General features: G+C 36.4%; 1 protein-coding gene across 1 annotated transcript; it reads left to right on the top strand.

Annotated features, from left to right (window-relative positions):
* Nucleotides 1-213: 213 nt before the first annotated feature.
* SERINC1 (serine incorporator 1) lies at nucleotides 214-22,522 on the top strand (the record flags this gene model as incomplete). Its single annotated transcript, XM_080700626.1, has 10 exons — nucleotides 214-252; nucleotides 10,730-10,891; nucleotides 14,313-14,482; nucleotides 16,907-16,986; nucleotides 17,221-17,358; nucleotides 18,966-19,135; nucleotides 19,230-19,320; nucleotides 20,547-20,691; nucleotides 20,789-21,019; nucleotides 22,387-22,522. 10 exons carry the CDS (start codon nucleotides 214-216, stop codon nucleotides 22,520-22,522), a joined length of 1,362 nt encoding a protein of 453 aa, XP_080556752.1.
* Between the last annotated feature and the right edge of the window lie 248 nt (nucleotides 22,523-22,770).

Raw genomic sequence — 22,770 nt, 5'->3', positions numbered from 1 at the left:
CCAGGAAAGGAGACGGCGCGCAATCCACAGGCGTCTGCGCAAAGCCGGGCACGTTCTCACCACGCCCACCACTGCTGCGCAGGAAGTGACGCAGCTCGGGGCGGGGTGGGCTCTGCGCCGGAAGTGTCTCCCGGATAGTAAATAAGAGCTGAAAGGCAAGAAAGAGGCTGTCTCCATCTTGTCGGGATCTGCTGTTCTGGCGACGTTGTGAAGATGGGAGGCGTCCTGGGGCTGTGCTCCATGGCGAGCTGGGTAAGTTGCATTTTTTTTCTTAGTTGTTTCTTCGTTTTGCTTTTTGGTCTCCGGGATGCTATCGTGGGAAGGGAGACAGCGTGACCGTATTGAGGCTGGGTGAGGCCGGACCGGTCGTCCTACCCCACCCAAAAGGGAGTGCCTTCTGTTCCCGTTTTCTTCGCTTCTCTTCTGGTCACTCCGACCTAGCTTCGGAGCTTTGAGTTTTGCGAAGAACTTCTCTTGATGGCTGTGAGTTGCAGTGGAGATGGGACGATGAACCCTAAATAGGTTGAGAGCGCTGGTAGTTCCCTCCCCCCCATTTCTTCACGAAAACTGCCTCCCCATTTTTTTCAGCACCCTGTTGGTAGTTTTCTTTTGTGTCTGTCTAGGCCATTTCCACAAAGGTTTCGGCTTTTTCCTCCTCTGGGTACCCCCTCTCTTTTCGCCATCTCTTCCCCAGCGACCTCAGACTGCGGCACTGTCATCCATGGAGACCTCTTTGTTCTGACGCGCAGACTACAATTCAGAGTCCCCGTTATTTGAGACAATTTGGCAATAATACTAGCATAGTAATTTTTTTCAAATAAATAGTTAGCTTTGCCAGTATGTGTCTGGCCTTGTTGGTATTGGGTAATTACTATACTTCTCAATAATTTACCTACCAGGAAAAGCTGTTCAGTTCTGGAGTGTTGGCATCTTTTGAAATAAAGCATTCCTATGCAATCAGAATGTTGATGCTTGATTATGTATATGTTGCATTTTCACTAGATACCGAGTTTTATAGTGAAACCATTTACATCACAGAGGCAACATTTCTTAATCTAGGTGGCACAGATAACCTCAGTTTTTTATAGGTAGCCTCATTCTCCCTCCAAAAAATAGACAAAACATTGGCAGTACAGTTAATGTATTTATAATTTCGGGCGACGTATTTGGATTCAAATCTTATTTCTTCAACTTGTAGGTTTTCATTTCCGTTTCTAACAATTGTTTTTCTGACTTCCCAGACAATTCTATTATATATACATTAACCAACATACTCGTTATTTTCTATACCTTACCTCTTTTTTTTTTTTTTAACTAGGGATTGGACTTAGGGGCATTCTACTTCCGAGCTACACTCTAAGCCCTATTTTATTTATTTATTTTTCATTTGGAAACAGGGTCTTGCCAAGGTGCTATGAGAACCTAACTAAGTCGCTGAGGCTGGCATGAAACCTGTAATCCTCCTGTTTCATTCCCCAAGTACTGGGGTTACAAACATGGGCCATCACAGCTGGCATATCATACCTCTTTTCAAAAGGTCTTGGCAGGGTTTGACCCATAAATATTAAATTTTATTCATTTATTTATTTTTGGTACTGGGATTGAACTCAGAGACTTTCTACCTCCAATCTACATCCTTATCCCTTTTTCTATTTGTTTTAAAATAGGGTCTTGCTAAATGGCTGAAGTTAGCCTCAAACCCACAGTCCTCCTGTTTCATGTTCACAAGTATTAGGATTACAAGTGTAAATCACTACACCCAATTTAAATGTTAAATTGTAATCAAATAACTGTGGAAGTTGTTATTCTATCTAGGCCATCTTCTTGACTATGTTGTATTTCTTTTTTCAGTTGAGCATGGAAATCTAGTAAGATATGAATGTATAGTTAGTTGGGTGCGGTGGTGCATATCTGTAATCCCAGTACTTGGAAGGCTGAGAGAGGAGAATTGCAGTTTCAGGCTAGCCTCAGCAACCTAGCAAGACTCTGTTTTGAAACAAAAAATAAAAAGGGATTGAGGGTGTAGCTCAGAGGTAGAATGACCCTTTGGTTCAGTCCACAGTTCTACCAAAAAAAAGAAAGGAAGGAAGGAAGGAAGAAAAAGAGAGAAAGAAAGATGAAAGCAAGCAAGCAAGCTTTAGTGAACACCGTGGGAGCAATTGTGTTCTTACTAATTCTTTTACAACTTAGATATCCACTTTGATGACCAGAAGGATGTCCTTGATAAAACTGACATTGCCTGTTAGTTAATCTGTTAATACTTAGATATACTGAAAAGGTAGTACAAGTAAGTATCATTGCCTTCCGATAATTAGGTCCATGGCAGATAGAGAAAAAGGAAAAAGCTGTATGGCTAAGGTTGCCCTTATGCTCTTGGGTCATTATAGCTGACCTAAGAACTCATAATGTGTGATTTGAGTCAATCTTTTCCCCTTTTCTTCTTTGTGCCTTTTGTCTCTTTATACCTCGTGTTTCTATCTGTAATAATGAAAAGGATTTGCCTTGTGATAAACAAATTCATCTTTTCCACATTCATAACAGTTAAGATGCTCATTTATAGCCGGGCGTGGTGGCGCACGCTTGTAATCCCAGCTCTTGGGAGGCTGAGACAGGAGGATCGCACAGGTTCAAAGCCAGCCTCAGCTACTTAGTGAGGCTCTCAGCAACTTAGTGAGACTCTGTTTCCAAATAAAATATAAAATAGGGCTGGTAATATAGCCTGGAGGTAGAAACGCCCCTGGGTTCCATCCCCAGTACCACCAAAAAAAAAAAAAAAAGATGCTCATTTACGTAGAAGTTTTAATGAAATTAAATTTTATTCAGATTTTCAAAACCAGCATTCAAATCACTAAATTGGGTCATATGATCTAGAATTAAACTTCACTTTTTGCACAAGTTTCTGCAGGCTTAATCAAATTTAGTAAAAGTTATTTTCTTAATTATAAAATAGTTCTAGGTTTCTGAACTATGAAAAAAACCTGAACTAAGAAAAAAGTTACATGTAAATGTCTTTGGATCTTTTACCCAATCCTAGATAGAACTACATTACAAGCCAACTATACCTAGTTGGGCACTTTTCCCCATCCTAATCTCAATATTGGGGTTAGTGATAGAATTGATTTTTGAAGTGACAGTACCTTATATACACTACCTACCATTCCTTTGCCCAAGATATTTAATATAATTAAGAATAGTTTTGTAATGACTAAGCACCTATTTTGAGCCAGTGTTTGCTAGATTTTTATTTTTTAATACAGTGACTTTTTTGTAGAAATGATTCAGTTTCTATAAAAAGACAAAGCAGTGCAGAGAATAAAATAAAAATGTCAAAAGAATCTTACCACCAATAACATTTCTTTATCAATGCATATATACAAATGGATGAACAGACAAAATTCTTTCTTAAGAAAGGTAGGTGTGTGTGTGTGTGTGTGTGTGTGTGTGTGTGTGTGTGTGTGTGTGTGTGTTACTGGGGATTGAGTCCAGGGGCATTCTATTCTTTATTTTGAAGCAGGGTCTCACTAAGTTGTGAAGGGCCTCACTACATAGCTGAGACTGGCCTTGAACCTGCGATCATCCGTCTCAGCCTCCCAAGTACTCTGCCCAGCTCATGGTGTAGCATTTTAAACATGTAATGCAAAGCATTAAATTATTTTTTTAATTTAACAAAAAAACTAAAGAATTGATAAATGTTTTAGTATTTCTAATAAACATGTATATATAATGTATTCTTGAGTTTTGAGGCTTTTTGGTTTGGTTTTTTATTTTAGATTTTTTAAAATTTTATTTTAGACATTGTCTTTTTTAAATTTACTTTTATTGATACTTGTAACTGTACATGATAATGAGGTTTTCACAGCACTCTGTGTGTTTCTCTTCAGATCCCACCCCACTCTTCCTCTTCCCATACATATTAAGATTGGTGTTGATAGCTTCATATATGTACATAGCATTACTTGAACTGTTTCCTTCATCAAATCTCCCTTTTCCATGTTCTACCTCCTTCTCCAGAACCCCTTCCTCTTTTCTACTGGTATCTCTGTTTATCTGGCGTCCTTTTTCATTTCTCAATTTGTCTCTAGCTTCCACATATCACATACAGGCATTCACTTTCTCAGACTCGCTAATCTCATTTAGTGTAATGTTCTTTAGTTTCATCTATTTTTCTACAAATGACATAATTTTGCTATATATGGTTGAGTAAAATTGTGTGTGTGTATATATATATATATATATATATATATATATATATATATATATATATATGCCAGTTTTGTAATCCATTCATCTGTTGATAGACACCTAGTCTGGTTCCATCATTTGGCTACTGTGAATTGTGCTGCTCTAAATACGGTTATGCGTGTATCACTATAGTATCTGACTTCAGTTCCTTTGGAAAGATACCCAGAAGTTGTATAGCTGGGTCATATAGTGGTCCTATTCCCAGTTTTCTGAGGAACCTCCTCACTCATCTTTATAGCGGCTATACTAATTTGCTAACTCACTGGGGTTAGATGGAATCTCAAAGTAATTTAGTGTGCTTGTGGTACTGGAGATTGAACCCAGGGGCATTCTACCTCTGAGCTATACTATAGCCCTATTTTATTTTTTTATTTTGAGCCAGGCCTCAAAAATGTGATCCTCCTGTCTTAGCATCCCAAGTATTGAGATTACAGACTTCTGCCATCATGCCTGGCTGTCAGTGTAGTTTTGATTTGCATTTCCCTGATTGCTAATTATGATAAACAGTTTTTATATGTTGTTTGCATTGTGTGGGGTGTGTGTGTGTGTGTGTGTGCATGTGCATGTGTGTGTGATACTGGGGATGGAACCTGGGGCATTCTACCTCCCAGCTACACCCCCAGCCTATTTTTTTTTTCTTTATTTTTAAATGGGTCTCACTGAGTTGCAAAGGGCCTCACTAAGTAGCTGAGGCTGTCAATGAACCATGATCCTCCTGTCTCAGCCTCTTAAATGCTGGGATTACAAGTGTGCACCACCACACCTGGCTGATTGCCCACTTTTTTTTTTTTTTTTTTTTTGGTGGTGGTACTGGGGATGGAACCCAGGGGCTTTCTACCTCTGGACCATACTCTCAGACTTACTTTATGGTTTATTTGGAAACAGGGTCTCACTAAGTTGCTGAGAGCCTCACTTAAGTAGCTGAGGATGGCTTTGAACCTGTGCGATCCTCCCAAGCATGGATATTACAAGCATGTGCCACCATGCCCAGCTTGATTGCCTGCTTTTTTATTGTTTTATTAGTGCTAAGCTTTTTAAGTTCTTTGTATAGTTTAGCTATTAGTACTCTTTCAGAGGAATAGCTGGCAAAGATTTTCTCCCATTCTGTAGACTCTCTTCAGATTCTTGTTTCTATTGCTGAACAGAAACTTCTTAATGCCATTCCACTTATTGATTCTCATTTTTTATTTCCTAAGCTTCAAGGGTTTTATTAAGGCAGTGTCTATTAGTGCCTGTATGTTAAAGAGTTGATCCTATGCCCTTTTCTGATAATTGCAAAGTCTCTGCTCTAATTTCTAGGTCTTTTCTCCTTGAGTTGACTTGTTCATAGTGAGAGACTGGGGTCTAATTCCATTCTTCTACAAATGGATAACCATTTTTTTCCCAACACCATTTGTTGAAAAGACTGGTTTTTTTTTTTTCCCCAGCATATGTTTTTGGCACCTTTGTCAAAGATCACCTGGCTTTAAGTATGAATATTTGTTTGTGTCTTCTATTCCACTGGTATATTTGTCCTTTTTTGTGCCAATGTCTTACAGTATTACAATGTATTACATTGTAATAATCAATTTTAAATCGGTATTGTGATGCCTCCAGCATGGTTCTTAATGTTAAGAATTACTTTGGCTATTATGGATCTTTTGTTTTTCCTAAGAATTTTAGGACTTTTTTCTACCTCTATGGAGAATGACATTGGTATTTTAATAGGGATTGCATTGAATCTGTAAATCACTTTTGGTTGTATGGCCATTTTGTAGCATTCTTTGTATCCAAAAATGTGGGAGATCTTTCTGTTGTTTAAGTTCTTTAATTTCTTTCTTTAGTGTTTTCAGTTGCTTTTGCTTTGAATTTATAGGAATTCTGAGTTTTTTTCAATCTCCTACTTCTATGAAAGATGAAGACTTAGCACCTGTCTCTGATTTCAACTGGCCCTCGCCTTGCACCCCCACCAAACTCATATATACACACTCATTATGTCCCCTTTTTAAAATACTTTTAATTTTAAACACTGTTGTGACTACTTAAATGAATTAATGTATATAAAACTATTATAAGCATCTATATGCTGTATTATTACATTGTAATAATCTTCATTGTTCATCCATGTAAGAAATATACAATGACTTTCATTCCACACATAACTTTTTATATTCATTAGCATTATTGCTTTATTTTTATATGCATTTAATTAATTTAACCCCCATTTTTCCCCCAGCGATATGCATCTCTAAGTTGAGGTATTTGTGATGATTGATCTGTCCTTAGAGGTTATATTTCCCAGAATCATCTAATCTCCTATAATCTGTATAATCAACCTGCCATATCTACAGGTTCTGCACTTTAGGATTCAACCAACCTGTAATTAAAAGTGCTTTTTAATTGTATTTATACTGAATGTATACATTTTTTTCTTGTTATTAGTCCCTAAACAGCACAGTAGAACATCCATTTACATAGCATTTACATTAAGTATTATGATTGACATAGAGATTATTTAAAGTATGTAGATGATGTGCATAGATTTTATGGAATTAACATTCCATTTTACATAAGGGATTTGAACGTTGTTGGATTTTGATATTTGCATGAGGGTGCTGGAACAAATCTCCGTGGATTCCAAAGGACATCTATACTGATAGTTTTCATCCTGAATTTACTTCATTTTTAAATGAGGGTGCATGTTGCTTTTCTTGAGTAGAACTAGCCACTTTTTTTCTGCATTGCTTGTTTTTTTGGTTACTGTCATAGTTTGGTGTATTGCTCTTTGAGAAAAGAGAATAGGAAATATATTTTGATTAGACATAGAAGTCTAAGTGAGGTTCCTCATACGTAGTATGAAAAGTTGGATTTAATTTGCTCTTGTTAGTATGGCACCCCATTTTTGTCAGCTCTAGTTGGTATTCACCTCTCAAGACCCCCGTTTTATCCTATGAGATTTCTAGAGGGACCATAGGTAAATTCTTATATTCATATAATCATCTTGAACCAGAAGCTCTTTATACTGTTAGTCTCATGCTACTGTTATTTTTTATAACCTTAATTCATATTTTTTGAGAATGTTTTTTAAAATATGTTCCTTGGACCCAGTAACATCAGAAACACCTGGAAATTTATTTATAAATTCTAAATGATGCTTAAGAGTCTACTTTTTTTTTGTACTGAGGACGGAACCCGAGGCATTTTGCCTCCATGTTATACCTCCAACCTAATTTTATGTCTTATTTTGAAACAAGTCTCACTAAGTTGCAGAGCCTTATTAAGTTACTGAGGCTGACTTCAAACCCGCGATCCTCCTTAGTCTCTCAAGTAATGGGATTACAAGCACATGTCACCAAGCCCAGATAAGTATTCTACATTTCTACATTTTAATAAACCCTCAAGTTGCTCTGATTCCTGCTACAATGTGAGAACTTCTCTAAATATAAATAGATTCAGAGCTCTCTACTAGTCCCTTTTACCACGGATTTTTGCTGATATTGTAATGCTATCTCTTACTTGACCACATTTTTGTCATATTGTAGAGTTTTTTTTTCATTTATTTATTTATTTTTTATTTGTGTGTGGCACTGGGGATGGAACTGAGAGGCATTCTACCTCTGAGCTGCATCTCCAGCCCTATTTTTTCTTATTTATTTTGAAACAGAGTCTCACTAATTTGCAGAGGGCCTCACTAAGTAGGTGAGGCTATCCTCAAACCTGCGAGCCTCCCATCTCAGCCTCCAAATGCTGAGATACAAATATGCGCTTTTAGAGTTCTTAAAAAGGATTTATGAGGGCTAAAATTCCTGAGATTTTATATTTGAACATGCCTCTTAAGACTTGACAGATACTTTATACTAGCAAATGGTATACCGTTTTCCTTCAGAACTTTGTAATTCTGCATGTTCCCTCTCATCTTGAGCACATGTGTAGGTGACGTGTAGGTGACATGTTTTCATACCTTAGTTTTTATTTCTCTTTGAAATGAAAGAACCAGGCATGTCTGAGTTCAAATGTTTGATCACATTTTCCACCTTTACAACATCTGTTTTTTTGCTTTTTTTTTTGTTTGTTTGTTTGTTTGTTTTTTGTTGTTTTTGGCAGTACTGGGGATTGAACCCAGGGGCATACTACCTCTGAGCTATACCCCACTCCAGCCTTTGTGTGTGTGTGTGTGTGTGTGTTACTGGGGGTGGAACCCAGAGGCTTTTCTACCTCTGGGCTATAACTCCCAGACCTATTTTATATTTTATTTGGAAACAGGGTCTCATTAAGTTGGTGAGAGCTAAGTAAGTAGCTGAGGCTGGCTTCGAAACACTGATCCTTCTGTCTCAGCCTCCTAAGAGGGGGGATTATAAGCATGTGCCACCACACTCGGCTTTTTATTTTTTTATTCTTTATTTTGAAACAGGGTCTACTTAGTTGTAAAGGGCCTCACTAAGTGCTAAGGGTGGCCATGAACCACAATCCACCTGTCTCAGCCTCTCATATGCTGGGATTACAAACGTCTGTCCCCACGTCCAGCTGAACATCATTTATTTTAAGGATCATTTGCTTTCATGTTATGCCTTTGGTTGTTTTTGCTTGTTTGTTCTTTGATTTTTCAGTACTGGGGATGGAACCCAGGACCATTCTACCTCCAAGCTATACTCCCAGCCCTATTTTTTTATTCTTTATTTTTAAACAGGGTCTCACTGAGTTACAAAGGGCCTCACTAAGTATTAGCTGAGACTGTCCACGAACTGCAATCCTCCTATCTCAGCTTCCCAAATGTTGGGATTATAAGTGTGAGCCACCACACCCAGCTTATGCCTTTATTTTTCTTCCTCAGTTTTTTTTTTTGTTTGTTTTTTGGGGGGTTTTTTTGGGGGGGTGGTACTGGGGATGGAATCCAAGGGCCCTCTACTACTGGGCTACACTCCCAGACCTATTTTATATTTTATTTGGAAACAGGGTCTCTTAAGCCATTTGAGGCTGGCTTCGAACCTGTGCGATCCTGCTCTCAGCCTCCCAAGCTTGGGGATGACAAGTGTGCGCCACCACGCCCCGCTCTTCCTCAGTTTTTTTCCCCCAGTTTTTCTCTTGTTTTTGGCACTGGGGATTAAACGTAGGGGAATTTTTCCTCTAAGATATATCCTCACTCCTTCACCTCCTTCTAAACTTTGAAAAAGTATCTCTTTAAGTTGTTGAGGGTCTAAGTTGCTGAGGGCTGTCTTTAAACCTGCAATCCTCCTGTCTCAGCCTTCCAAGTACTGAGATTATAGGTATGCAATTTGTAATTGCCATGCCCCATTTCTTAAAAGTTTTCGAAGTAGGGTCTTGCTTAATATTAGTTTTTCTGTATTCATTTTTGTACTTTTTAGAAAAACTTTTAACTTACATATAGAAAATTCACCCTTTTTAGTATATAGTTCTGTGAGTTTTGGTAAAATCATATGTCATGTAACTACTACAGAACAGTCATCACTGCTATGGGATGGGAAATTCCACCGTTCCATTCTTGACAACCCCAATTTGCTGTCTTTTTGGGTTTTACCTTTCTACTAGTATGTCATGTAGATGGACTTATGTGCCATGTAGCCTTTTGAATCTGGATTCTTAACATAATTCATTTGGAATTCACCCACGTTGTTGCATGTATTAAGTAATCTGTTTTGTTGTTGAATAGTATTCCATTGTTTACATATACTACAGATTGTCTGTTTACCACTTCAGGGACATTTCCAAATTTTGGTGATTACAAATAAAGTAGGTATCAGAATTCCCACAAAGGATTTTTGTGACTGTAAACTTTTATTTCTCTTGGGTAAATAACTAGGAGTGGAACTGCTGGATTATATATAATAATATTATTTAAAAAACTGCCTACCTTATGGTCAGCCCTTATGAGAATATTTATACTTTGTTTTCTGACATACTTAATAGTGTTAAAATTCTTGTAGCAGTGTTTACCACTCCTAGACAGGAACATCTCATTCCCTAGTGTAGAGGTCATTAGAAAAAGCCCCAATTACTTGCTTTTCTCTTTTTTTTTTTTTTTTTACCTGATTCCATTTGTAGTTTTGTTTTGAAGAAGAAAAAATAAAGATACCAATTCAGCTTTTTCTTTTCCTGTTTCTGAGGTTGAGAATTCTGAGAATTGTGTGGCCTTACATAATTTATGATATCTGGGGCTAATAGGCAGGTGCTGGAGATGAACTCAGCACCTGTTCTACTCTTGAATATTTTGTTTCTTAGCTAAATTTTGGTTGTTGCTGATTATTTTTTCTATGTGTTTTTTAGTAATTTTATTCATTTTTATTATATAGAGAACAAGAGTTTTTTCTCTTCAACTTTGTTCCATCTTTCTGTGTTTTTTAGTTTGTAGATAATATATATAAACTAAAATATGCTTTATGTTCCTTGGAAATTATTTTGCATTTTACCCCCTTTTTTCAACAGGTAGAATGACAGTTTTCAGTAAGTCATTTTAAGCTGTACTGATTTTTAATAATGTTCTTTTCCCCAGATACCATGTTTGTGTGGTAGTGCCCCGTGTTTGCTGTGTCGATGCTGTCCTAGTGGAAACAATTCCACAGTGACTAGGTTGATCTACGCACTTTTCTTGCTTGTTGGAGTGTGTGTAGCTTGTGTAATGTTGATACCAGGAATGGAAGAACAACTGAATAAGGTTAGTCTTTCTTATTTATCTTACTTATTAACTGAAGCTGTATAATACATAAAACTGATGGAGGTATTAAAAGATATTGTAGCTGGGTGCAGTGGTACATATCTTGTAATCCCAGTACTTGGGAGGCTGAGACAAGAGGATCACAGATTCAAGACGAGCCTTAGAAATTTACTGAGACTCAGCAACCTAGAAAGATCTTGTTCATAACAAAAAAAAATTGTCTTAAATGACTGGAAGTGTTGTTCAGAGGTAGAATGCCTTTGTATTTAATCCCCAGTACCTCCTTTCCCCCACATACAATTTAATATAAAAATAAGATAATATGTAAACGCAAATTAGGAAAGTCAGACAATGTAAGATATCTTGTTAGGGTCTATAGTGGTGTTGCAGATAATGTGCTGTGAAGTCGGGCGTGGTGGCGCACGCTTGTAATCCCAGTATTCAGGAGGCTGAGACCGACCAGAGATCGCAGTTCCCAGATAGCCTCAGCTACTTACCGAGGCTCTTTGCAACTTGGTGAGACCCAGTTTCAAAAAAATATATAAAGACTAAAATATTGGGCTTGGCTATAGCTCGGAGGTACAGTGCCCCTGGGTTTCATTCCCAGTATTGAAAAAAAAAAAAAAAAAAAAAGAAGAAAAGAAAGAAAAAAGAAAATGTGCTGTGATTAATACACAGGAAGTAGTTTTAAACAGGTAAGTAATAGAATCTGAGTGTCATGGAAAGAAGACTTTTTTCCCTCTCCTATTTATTTCTGAAAAGGGACATTCTAAATATATGTAGAAATTTTGTGTGTAGAGATTGAAAATTAGAAAGTATAATGACTATAAAAGGTTTTTGGGCAGAGTATCTTTTTGTTTTAGGAAAATTAATCTGGTAATTAGGAAAAAATAAATATCAAGCAGTTCAATATGGAGTCTATTGCAATAATGCAATCAAGGAGTCTAGACACCCAAGATAGTTTTTATAAATTGACTACCAGGTATGGTGGCTTACTCTTGTAATCCCAGTATTTGGAAGGCTGAGACAAGAGAATCACAGGTTCAAGGACAGCTTCAGCAATAGTGAGACCCTCAACCTAGTGAGACCCTGTTTCAAAATAAAAATTTAAAAAATAGGACTGGGGATGTAGCTTGGAGGTAGAATGCTCTTGGGTTTAATCCCCAGTACCATCACCAAAGAGAAAGAATTGACTGAGTCTGGTAGTGATGGAATCATGAATAATATCCACATCTGGTCCTAGAAAAGTGGGAGGAAAATATTGCTATTAACCAAGAAAAGAAACAAAAAGTTATTTACTATTATTATTATTATTATTATTATTATTATTATTATTATTGGAGGTACTGGGGATTGAGCCCAGGGGCATTCTACCTTTGAGCTCCACCCCACCTTGATTTTTTTATCTTTATTTCAAAAGAGGGTCTCACTAAATTACAGAGGTTCTCACAAGTTGCTGAGGCTGAGTGCAAACCTTTGAACCTCTTGTCTCAGCTTTCCAAGTACTAGGATTACAAGTGTGAACCACCACACCTGGCTTATTTTGTTTTTTGTTTCATGGAGTTAGGTTATAGAAAGAGGTATGGAGAATATAATTAATTTAATTTCTAACATGTTGACTTGAAGGTATATCATATACATGTATATATGTATATGATGCATGGATGTACATGTATATATCTTAGTTCAGGATAATATAACTAAAATACTATAGACTTAAAAATAGAAGTTTGTCTTAGATCAGGATGCCAGTATGGTTGAGTTCCAGTGAGGGTTTTCCTTCTGATTTGCAAATGGCCATATTGTATCCTCACATGGAGAGAGAAGCAATCTCTTTGCTATTCTGGTTAATCAGGTCAGTAATCTTAATACAAGAGTTCTGTTCTTATGATCTATTTAATTCCCAATGGCCCCACTTCCTAATAGTATTCTATTGGGGGTTATAGTTTCAACATATGAATTTGGGGCAGACATAGACATGAAGTCTATAACTGTGTAGATCCAACAGGAAGTAGAAGGCATGAGTATATAACTCTAAGTCAGACCTAGAGCCTGTCATGGGGATAGAGATGAAAACTGAAACAAGGGCAGCATATGCTGAGGCAGACAAGCAGAGTGAGCAGTAGTGGACTTTGCTGAAAGCCCTTGATGATAGGGCTTGGTAGGAAAGGAGAACCTCTGAAGAGCAACAGGAGCAGAAAGACCAAAAGAAGGAATAGGTTCTAAGAAGAGTTTTAAGAATGATCAAACAGTGTCTGTATAAAAAGATACAGGAATTTGGGGATTAGATAGCTGCCTTTGGATTTGACAACTAATACCTGACTCGTGTCCTGATATAGCAGTTTCTACAAAAAGTGGGAAGAAATAACTCATTCTTCTATGTACGGATAATATCTGTAGTTTCAGACAATAGTCCAACTTATTTCACATAGAAATTCTCTTTTGCACACTAATTAGTGTTACTTTTTGTTTTCCATTGTGCTGGCAATCAAACCCAAAGCTTCAAACATTGGGCAAGCATTCATTGAGCTGCACCCTCAGTCCCTTACAATGTGAGTTTCTGAAATTGGTCTCTCTCAAGATTGTAAATTAGCCAGGTGTGTTGGTACGTGCCTGTAATCCCCGCACTTGGGAGGCTGAGACAAGAGGGTTGCAAGTTTTAAAGACATCCTCAGCAAGTAATGAGACTCATCAACCTAGCAAGACCCTATTTTCAAATAAGAAATAAAATCAGGCTGGGGTATAGCTCAAAGGTAGAAAGCCTCTGGGTTTAATCCCCAGTACCGCACAAAAAAATAAAAAACAATATTGTAAGTTAAAATATAAAACTACTGCTAGCTTGTATGTTAAGTCAAATCTAGTCCTAATCAGAAATAGCATTTGTAGCTTAAGGGACCAGAACTCAAAAGGGTTATTTAAGTAAATTGAGTTTGAAGAGCCAGAATTGTTTCTTTTAGTTCTTAGAAACAGAATTGTTTTCTCTATGATTGCTGTGGGTGGGTGCTAGAGATTGAACTTAGGGACACTCTACCTCTAAGGTACTTCTCCCAGTCCTTCTTTTATTTTTAGAAACAGAATCTCACTAGCTTTCGGAGGCTAGTCTTCAACATGCAATCCTCCTGTCTCAATCCCCAAGTACTAGGAGTAACACAAATTGGGAAATTTAAAATAAATCTCCAACTCAAAGCAAGCATCCAGTTTAGAATAACATTGGCAGTTTATCATTTGCTCACATGACATTTACCTCTTTATTCATTTTATCTACTTAAAGTGTACCAGGCTTATCTTGATTATAAGTTCATCATAAGCTATGAAGCAAACTTCAGTTTTTCAAGCCTTTACCTAAACTGCTTGATTACACAGAATTTTTATTTTTACTTAATGAAAAAATATGAATCAAAAACTCATTTTGCTTTCCTAGATTCCTGGATTTTGTGAGAATGAGAAAGGTGTTGTTCCTTGTAACATCCTAGTTGGCTATAAAGCTGTGTATCGCTTGTGCTTTGGCCTGGCTATGTTCTATCTTCTCCTCTCACTGCTGATGATCAAAGTGAAGAGCAGCAGTGACCCTCGAGCTGCAGTCCACAATGGGTAAGTGTTTGCTAGACTTCAACATGAAAACCTGCATAGCCGCCTCTATTTTTTGATGATCCTCATGCATTCTAGTCAAGACCTCTACCGCTGAGCTACATTCCCAGCCCCTTCTCAGTAATTTTGAATCTAAAGCTTTAAAGCAAAACTAAACATGATATTTGCAGAATTATTTTGCCTGTACATAAATAAAGAAGAGCTTCATTTCTACTAGAATGTCAGATTTTGCATGTTAAATAATACTTTGGGTAATTTATTAGTGTAACTTCTAATTTTTACTATTTTATATTTTAATTTTGAAAAGATCTGTGATTAAATGAAGGGCTATTCTCTCTTTAGCTTTTAGTGAACCAGGCTTGTTACAGTGGACTGTTTCCTATAGCCAAAGTGTATTTTTGGCTATAGTGTAGCCAAAATGAAAAATTATCCCTATACTAGGATATTAATGATTGGTTATATTAGACAACCTAGATAGAAATTTTTAAGTGTTTATCAATCTCCTTTAACATAGGTTATCACAGTTGGCTGGGTATAGTGTCATACACCTGTAATTCCAGTACTTGGGAGACAAACAGGAGGATGGCATTCAAAGCGAGCCTCAGCAACTTAGCAAGACTCTTAGCAACTTAGCAAGATCCTGTTAGAAAATAAAAAGGGCTGGGGATATAAATTGGAGGTTGAATGCCTCTGGGTTCAATTTCCTTTAGCAAAATTACATATATATGTGTATATATGGTACCACCTCTGGTAATTTATTTGAATGTCTTGATTTGAATATTTTCCTCACAAATTAATTTTTTTAAAAAGTCTGCTATTGTTTATCTAATAACATGACAGGAAGTAAACAATTGGAATTTTAATATTAATGAAAAATGAGATATAATAGGCTTTTTTGTCCTTTCAGTTGTTGGTTGTTTTAAATTATTTTTGCTTTGGATGGAGGCATTTGTCATGTATTTATTAAAACTATTCATTTTTTAGCACAGAATGGTGGTACATGCCTGTGATCCCACTACTTGGGAGGTTGAGACAGGAAGATTGCAGGTTCAAGGTCAGCCTCAGCAATCTAGTGAGACCCTGTTTCAGAAAAAAAATTTTTTTTAAAGCAGGGTTTGCAGAGCTCAAAGAGAAAGGGCCTCTGAGTTCAATCCCCAGTACCACAAAAAAAAAAAAAAAATTTTTTTTTTTTTTGTAAACTATTCATTTGTGCCAGGCATGATGGCACACATTTGTAATCCTAGCATTTGGGAGGCAGAGACCAGAGAATCGTTGTTTGTGGACAGCCTCAGCTACTTAGTGAGGCCTTTCACAACTCAATGAGACCCTCTTTCAAAAATAAAAAGAATAAAAAATTGGGGCTGGGGTGTTGCTCAGAGGTAGAATGCCCCTGGGTTGTATCCCAGTACTTCAAAAACAAACACAAAAAAACTATTCATTAGTGCCGGGCGTGGTGGTGCATGCTTATAATCCCAGCATTCAAGAGGCTGAGACCAGAAGATCATGGTTCGCAGACAGCCTCAGCTACTTAATGAGGCCTTCTGTAACTTAGTAAGGCCCTGTTTAAAAATAAAGAATAAAAAATAAGGCAGGGAGGTAGCTCTGAGGTTAAATGCCCCTGGGTTCTATCCCCAGACTTGCAAAAACAAAACTATGTATTTGTGCAGATACTTTATGCTTTCATATATTATTGTCCTACTCATATATATATATATATATATATATATATATATATATATATATATATAAACTTGTGAAATGGAACCAATATTTTCATATAAATTACTGACAAGCCAGGTGTGGTGGTACACTTTTTTAATTCCAGTACTTGGGAGGCTGAAACAGGAGGATCATAGGTTCAAAGCCAGCCTTGGCAACTTAGCCGAGAGGTTGCACTCAACAACCTAGTGAGACCCTATTTCCAAATAAGAAATAAAATTGGGCTGAGGGTGTAGTTTGAAGGTAGAATGCCTCTGGGTTCAATCCCCGCTGCCAGCCAAAAAAAAAATAGTGACATATGCCTTGAAACTATCTTAAAATAGCAGGTTACATAATAGTCTTTCTGATTTTCAGGGATCCTTAAAATGAGTAGAATAGTTAAATGAAGTATAGTTATTCTTTAAAAATTTTTATAAATTATTTTATGTATGAAGTTCTTTGAATTTTTTTTTTTTTTTTTTTTTTTTTTTTTTGCAGTACTGGGATGGAACCCAGGGCCATTCTACCTCCGAGCTATGCCCCCAGCCCTATTTTTTTATTCTTTATTTTGAAGCAGGGTCCCATTGAGTTGCAAAAGGCCTCACTATGTAGCTGAGGCTGCCTACAAACTGCAACCCTGTCTCAGCCTCCCAAATGCTAGGATTACAAGTGTGTTCCACCAAACCTGGCTTGTATGAATTTATTGATAAAATATACTTTTTTCTTTAGATTCTGGTTCTTTAAATTTGCTGCAGCAATTGCAATTATTATTGGGGCATTCTTCATTCCAGAAGGAACTTTTACAACTGGTAAGAATTTTTTTTTTTTTTTTTTTGCTTGATACTAATGTTTTATAAAGGAAGCTGGAATAATTGTTACTTTTTTAATAACTCTTGTTATTTTTGGTTTTTGTTTTCTTTTTCTTCTAGCTGCAAAATCAAGGCATTTGTATAAAATACTATATTCCCTTTTGTGTACTGAGATTATGGAAAAGAAATACCAAACATTAAACCATCTACTCTTGTGTATTCTTTTTCTTTCAGTGTGGTTTTATGTAGGCATGGCAGGTGCCTTTTGTTTCATCCTCATACAGCTAGTCTTACTTATTGATTTTGCCCATTCATGGAATGAATCCTGGGTTGAAAAAATGGAAGAAGGGAACTCGAGATGTTGGTATGCAGGTAAGCTTTTATCTCAGAGAATATTTTCACTAGAGTTGAACTCTTGTTTTGTTCCCTGCTATATCCCCAGAGCCTGGAATATTGTAGACATTCAATAAATAAGTGTTGGATATGTAGGCTATACAGAAATCAATTAGGATTCTTATAGTCTGATTTCTTGTGGAGATTTTTTTTCAGTTTAAGTTTCTGAGTGGCATCATACCACATTGTATTAGCAGTTTAATTTGATAAGTGTAAAGGATTTCAGCCAGGTGTAGTGATGCATGCTTGTAATCCTAGTACTTTGGAGCTGAGACAGGAGGATTGCAGGTTCCAGGATAGCCTCAGCAAATAATGAGACTCTCATTCACCTAGCAAGACCCTGTTTCAAAATAAATAAATAAATAAATAAAAATAGTGTTGGGGGTGTAGAATGCCCCTGAGTTCAATCCCCAGTGCCACAAAATAAGTAAAGTGTATAGTTAGCTGGGTATGCTGGTATATGCCTATAATCCCATTATAATCTCATTAATAGTGAGATCCTGTTTCAGAATAAAAAATAATATGGGACTGGGATTGTAGCTTAGAAGTGGAATACCCCTGGGTTCAATCCCCATTAGGAAGGGAGGGAGGGAAAGAGAGGAGTTACTGCTTAGATTTCTAAATTATCCTATGAGAACATGAACTCATTATTACTTGATTTTTTTTTCTTCAAAAGAAGCCGTACACATTTGGATTTTTATATAAAATAAGCTGGGTTTCAGCTAACAAAAAAAAGGTACAAGCCAAATCCAACATATCTGTTGGCCTGATATTTCTCTGTACAACTTGTTTGTGGTATTTGTTCTCAGTGGATAAAGTAAAAAGAAATTGGTGCTCAAAGAAATAAGCTCTACTCATTTGGAAACTTCACTTACATAGCCTCATTTTTTTAATGAAAAGTCTAATACAAGGGTTCTGTCTGTTTTGTTCCCTGCTATATCCCCAGGGCCTGGAACGTTGTAGGCATTCAATAAATAAGTATTGGATGGACCCTCTGTCAGTGAGGCAAATCTACATAAATGCTTATACATTGAGCACATATTAGCACAAACACTAATGCACGTTGTATATGGTGAAATTTACATAGAAACTTATGTTGTCTTATTAAATAATACTGACTCACCCTTGCATAATATGAATTTTTTTAAGATTATAGTTGGTGAGGGAAAGCATCAATGTTATGTGATTCAACATTAACAATGAAAATAATTTTATTTCTTAATGCCCACGTTTACAACTGAATGAATGTGGTTCTTAAAAACCTTAATATTCCAGTTCTAGTTAGCTTCACTTTTAAAACAATGTCTAACATACATGAACATGGCTTATAAACTATATAATATAGATATCCCTACTAATAAAAGTCATATTAGTATGTTACTAACTTTATGTTCTTGAAACATGTAATAGTGTAAAGATTATAGAAATCTTCATTGGCCAAATCCTTCCTTGCTTTTGTAGCCTCCATAATGCTGATAATAGTTGCTTAAAATATTTTTTTGATAAAATGAGATTGTTTTAAAAATTAGTTCATGCCTATTCTTAGTATTTGTAACAAAATCTACTCAATTGTATTTCTTTCACAGCCTTATTATCAGCAACAGCTCTGAATTATCTGCTGTCTTTAGTTGCCATTGTTTTGTTCTTTGTCTACTACACTCATCCAGCCAGTTGTTCAGAAAATAAAGCGTTCATCAGTGTCAACATGCTCCTCTGCATTGGTGCTTCTGTTATGTCTATTCTTCCAAAAATCCAGGTATGCTTTTCACAGAATTACTTTTCAGGAAATCTGTACCTTTCTGAATTTTTGTAAATCTTGAATGATGTCAGAATATTTCTTTTGCTTTTAGGAGTCACAACCAAGATCTGGTTTGTTACAGTCTTCAGTAATTACAATCTACACAATGTATTTGACATGGTCTGCTATGACCAATGAACCAGGTATATTCTGTTTATATGTGTTTATTTTCAATCTCTGGTATTTCTTTTTATTCAGAAATGGCCATTGTGCAAGGTTAAGCTCCTTAAAAATTAGATATTTAGAAGAATCTAGTTCTCATTAGTATGGTAAAAATAATACTTCATTTTCTAGGTATTACTACTTTTTTCACAAATTTCTTCCTACATCAACAAAATTATAAGGAAGTTATAAGAAGTTTTAAAAAAATTACAAGAAAGCTGAGCATGGTAGTACTCACCTGTAATCTGAGTAGTTGGGAGGTTATTATGCCTTAAATGTGTGTGTGTGTGTGTGTGTGTGTGTGTGTGTTACTTGGGATTGAACCCAGAGGCATTCTATAAGCTACACCCTCAGCCTGGTTTTATTTCTTATTTGAGAACATAATTTCCTAGGTTGATGAGTGTCTCACTATTTGCTGAGGCTGCCCTGAATCCTGTTTCAGTTTCCCAAATACTGGGATTACAGGGATGCACCACCACACCCAGCTTATGTGGTCATTTCTACAAAGCATTTGGTTTTGGTTTTATATGTAAGTTGTGTTGCTTTTTATAGCAATGTGCTTTGATAAACTGATGCTTTATGAAGTTAGTATTATAATCTCAAAATATAGAAAAGCCCCTGCATTGTGGTTTAGAACATCTGAATTTTATTCTCTAACTTCATGGGTATCATCTGAATTTATCCATTTCCATAATAATACAAAGGTTGTATCTATCTCAGCTTTTACATACAGTTGGAAATAAAATGAATTTTTCCAAGCACTTGAATAGATTAGCAGTATAAAACTTTAAAAGAAAAATAAAAAACACTTATAATCTCATTGTTAATAAATACAAATTAGGCTAGACGTGGTAGTACATACCTGTAATACTAATTTAGGAGGCTAAGACAAGAGGACCATAGTTTGCAGCCAGCCTCAGCAACTTAGTGAGACCTTGTTTCAAACTTCTAAAAAAATTAAAGGGCTGGGGGTGTAGGTTTGAGGTAGAATATCCCTAGATTCAAACCCTAATACCAAAAAAAAAAAAAATGATAAAATAAAAGTAAATATAAACTATGTTCAAGTATTCTGTTGTTATACTTAGGCCTTTTTCAGCAAACCTTTTTAGATTTGAAAAGATGCAAAGTTTAAAGAGAACTCTGTGCCCTAAAAAACAATTTTTAATGTTATTTTAACAATTTTCTTGGACCTTAATTTACTTTGCAGAAACAAATTGCAACCCGAGTCTGCTAAGCATAATTGGATTCAATACCACAAGCACTATCCCAAAGGAAGGACAGTCTGTCCAGTGGTGGCATGCTCAAGGAATTATAGGACTAATCCTCTTTTTACTGTGTGTGTTTTATTCAAGGTAAGAAAATCTATGAATTTTTTTTTTATCAGAGTACAGCTATTGATTTGAGAATTTTATCTTTTAAAGTTTTTTACTCCTGATCTTTTTCATACAGCATCCGTACCTCAAACAATAGTCAGGTTAATAAACTGACTCTAACAAGTGATGAATCGACGTTAATAGAAGATGGTGGGACCAGAAGTGATGGGTCCCTGGATGATGGTGATGATGTTCACCGGGCTGTGGATAATGAACGGGATGGCGTCACTTACAGCTATTCCTTCTTTCACTTCATGCTTTTCCTGGCATCACTTTATATTATGATGACCCTTACCAACTGGTACAGGTACTTACATTTTCTGAAAACTTTGGATGTGAGATTTGTGATGGCTGTTTATGATTCTGTTGTAAAACAGGATTTGATATGAAGTACTTTTGATCCTCTGAGGCATGTCAAAATTTGCAGTGAATGAATAGTAAGATCTGCATGAAAAATGTAGATTTTACTTCTTTAACAATTACAGAAACAGTGAAATAGTTCCAAATCTTGAAGAGACTGAAATAGAAAACTTCATAAAAATCAATATAGTTTTTACAAAAATGTTGATAGTTCATCTACCCCAATATAGAGCAGTTATTTATTCATTTTGTTTTTACTATGTCATTTAAAGACCTGAAATTTTTTTTTTTCTTGTGGTACCGGGGATGGAACCCAGAGGCATTCTAACCCTAAGCTATACCCTCAGTCCTATTTTTATTCTTTATTTTGAAGTAGTCTCATTAAGTAGTACAAGACATCACTAAGTAGCTGAGGCTGGCAATAAACTTGTGATTCTCTTGTCTCAGCCTCCCAAGTACTGGGATTACAAGTGTGTGCCACCACGCCAACCCTGAAATTTTTTAAATTGAGGTGTGAATATAATAATTTCTTAGAATTCTTTAAAGCTATAATTTATATTCTTTCCACTTCGATATTAATTCATAATTACTTTTCTGGTTAGAAGAAAGCAGCAGCTGGGTGTGGTGGTACACATCTGTAATCCCAGTACTTGTGGGGGCTCAGACAAGAGAATGACAAATTGGAAGCCAGCCTCAGCAACCTAGCAAGGTCCTGTTTTAGAAAATAAAACAGGACTGAAGGTATAGCTTAGAGGTAGAATGCCCCTGGGTTCAGTCCCTATTACCACAGCAAAAGAAGAAAAGCAATTTATGGTATTTCTTTTTTCTTTTTTAATGTACCAGAGATTAAACCCAGGGCTATTCTTTCTTTGAGGTACCCCTTCACCCCTTTTTTTAATTTCCATTTTGATACAGGGTCTTGCTAAGTTGCTGAGGTTGACCTCCAACCTGCCATCTTCCTGCCTCATCCTCCCAAGGACTGAGATTACAGTTACATGCCACCATGCCTAACAGTAGTAATATCTTTTCCAGAGGTCACATTACATTTCACTTTGCACAAATGTATCTGAATCTTTGCAGAAATGCCCCTGAATCACATAAAAGAACTTCAGAGGCCTGTGTACTTTATTCCATTAAAGGAAATTGCTGCCATACTATTAAATCAGTATGGAAAGTAAGGCAAGTTAGAGCAACTATACATTGATATCATAAACTTGTTAAAAAACACTTCTGAATTAATGAAGCTTAGTAACTTGACAGCTGATAATCCAACCTCCCTCCCTCCTACCCTTCTTGTTTTCCCCTAAATCTTAGGTATGAGCCCTCTCATGAGATGAAAAGCCAGTGGACAGCTGTGTGGGTGAAAATCTCTTCCAGTTGGATTGGCATTGTGCTCTACGTGTGGACACTGGTGGCGCCACTCGTTCTTACAAACCGGGATTTTGACTGAATAGGACTTGTGGCATGGAAGTCCCACTTTGGCCATCATTTATTTGAAATTAACAGTATTCAAACTTTTGTAAAGTTATGTATGTGTGCTTTCTGTGAACCTTCTCTAGTGTTGTTCTAGCATGAATTAGATTATACTGCTTGCCACTATTATTTTATTGCTAAGTGCATTGATCATGTGAATTAGAGTGAGTTGTGAAGGGAAGTTTTATATGTTTGATGGTGAGTTAGGAAAAATGGACAACAGTA

This window comes from Muscardinus avellanarius (assembly GCF_963383645.1).
Source record: "Muscardinus avellanarius genome assembly, chromosome: 8".
Taxonomy (NCBI): Eukaryota; Metazoa; Chordata; class Mammalia; order Rodentia; family Gliridae; genus Muscardinus; species Muscardinus avellanarius.
This window is presented reverse-complemented; position numbering and strand designations above follow the sequence as displayed.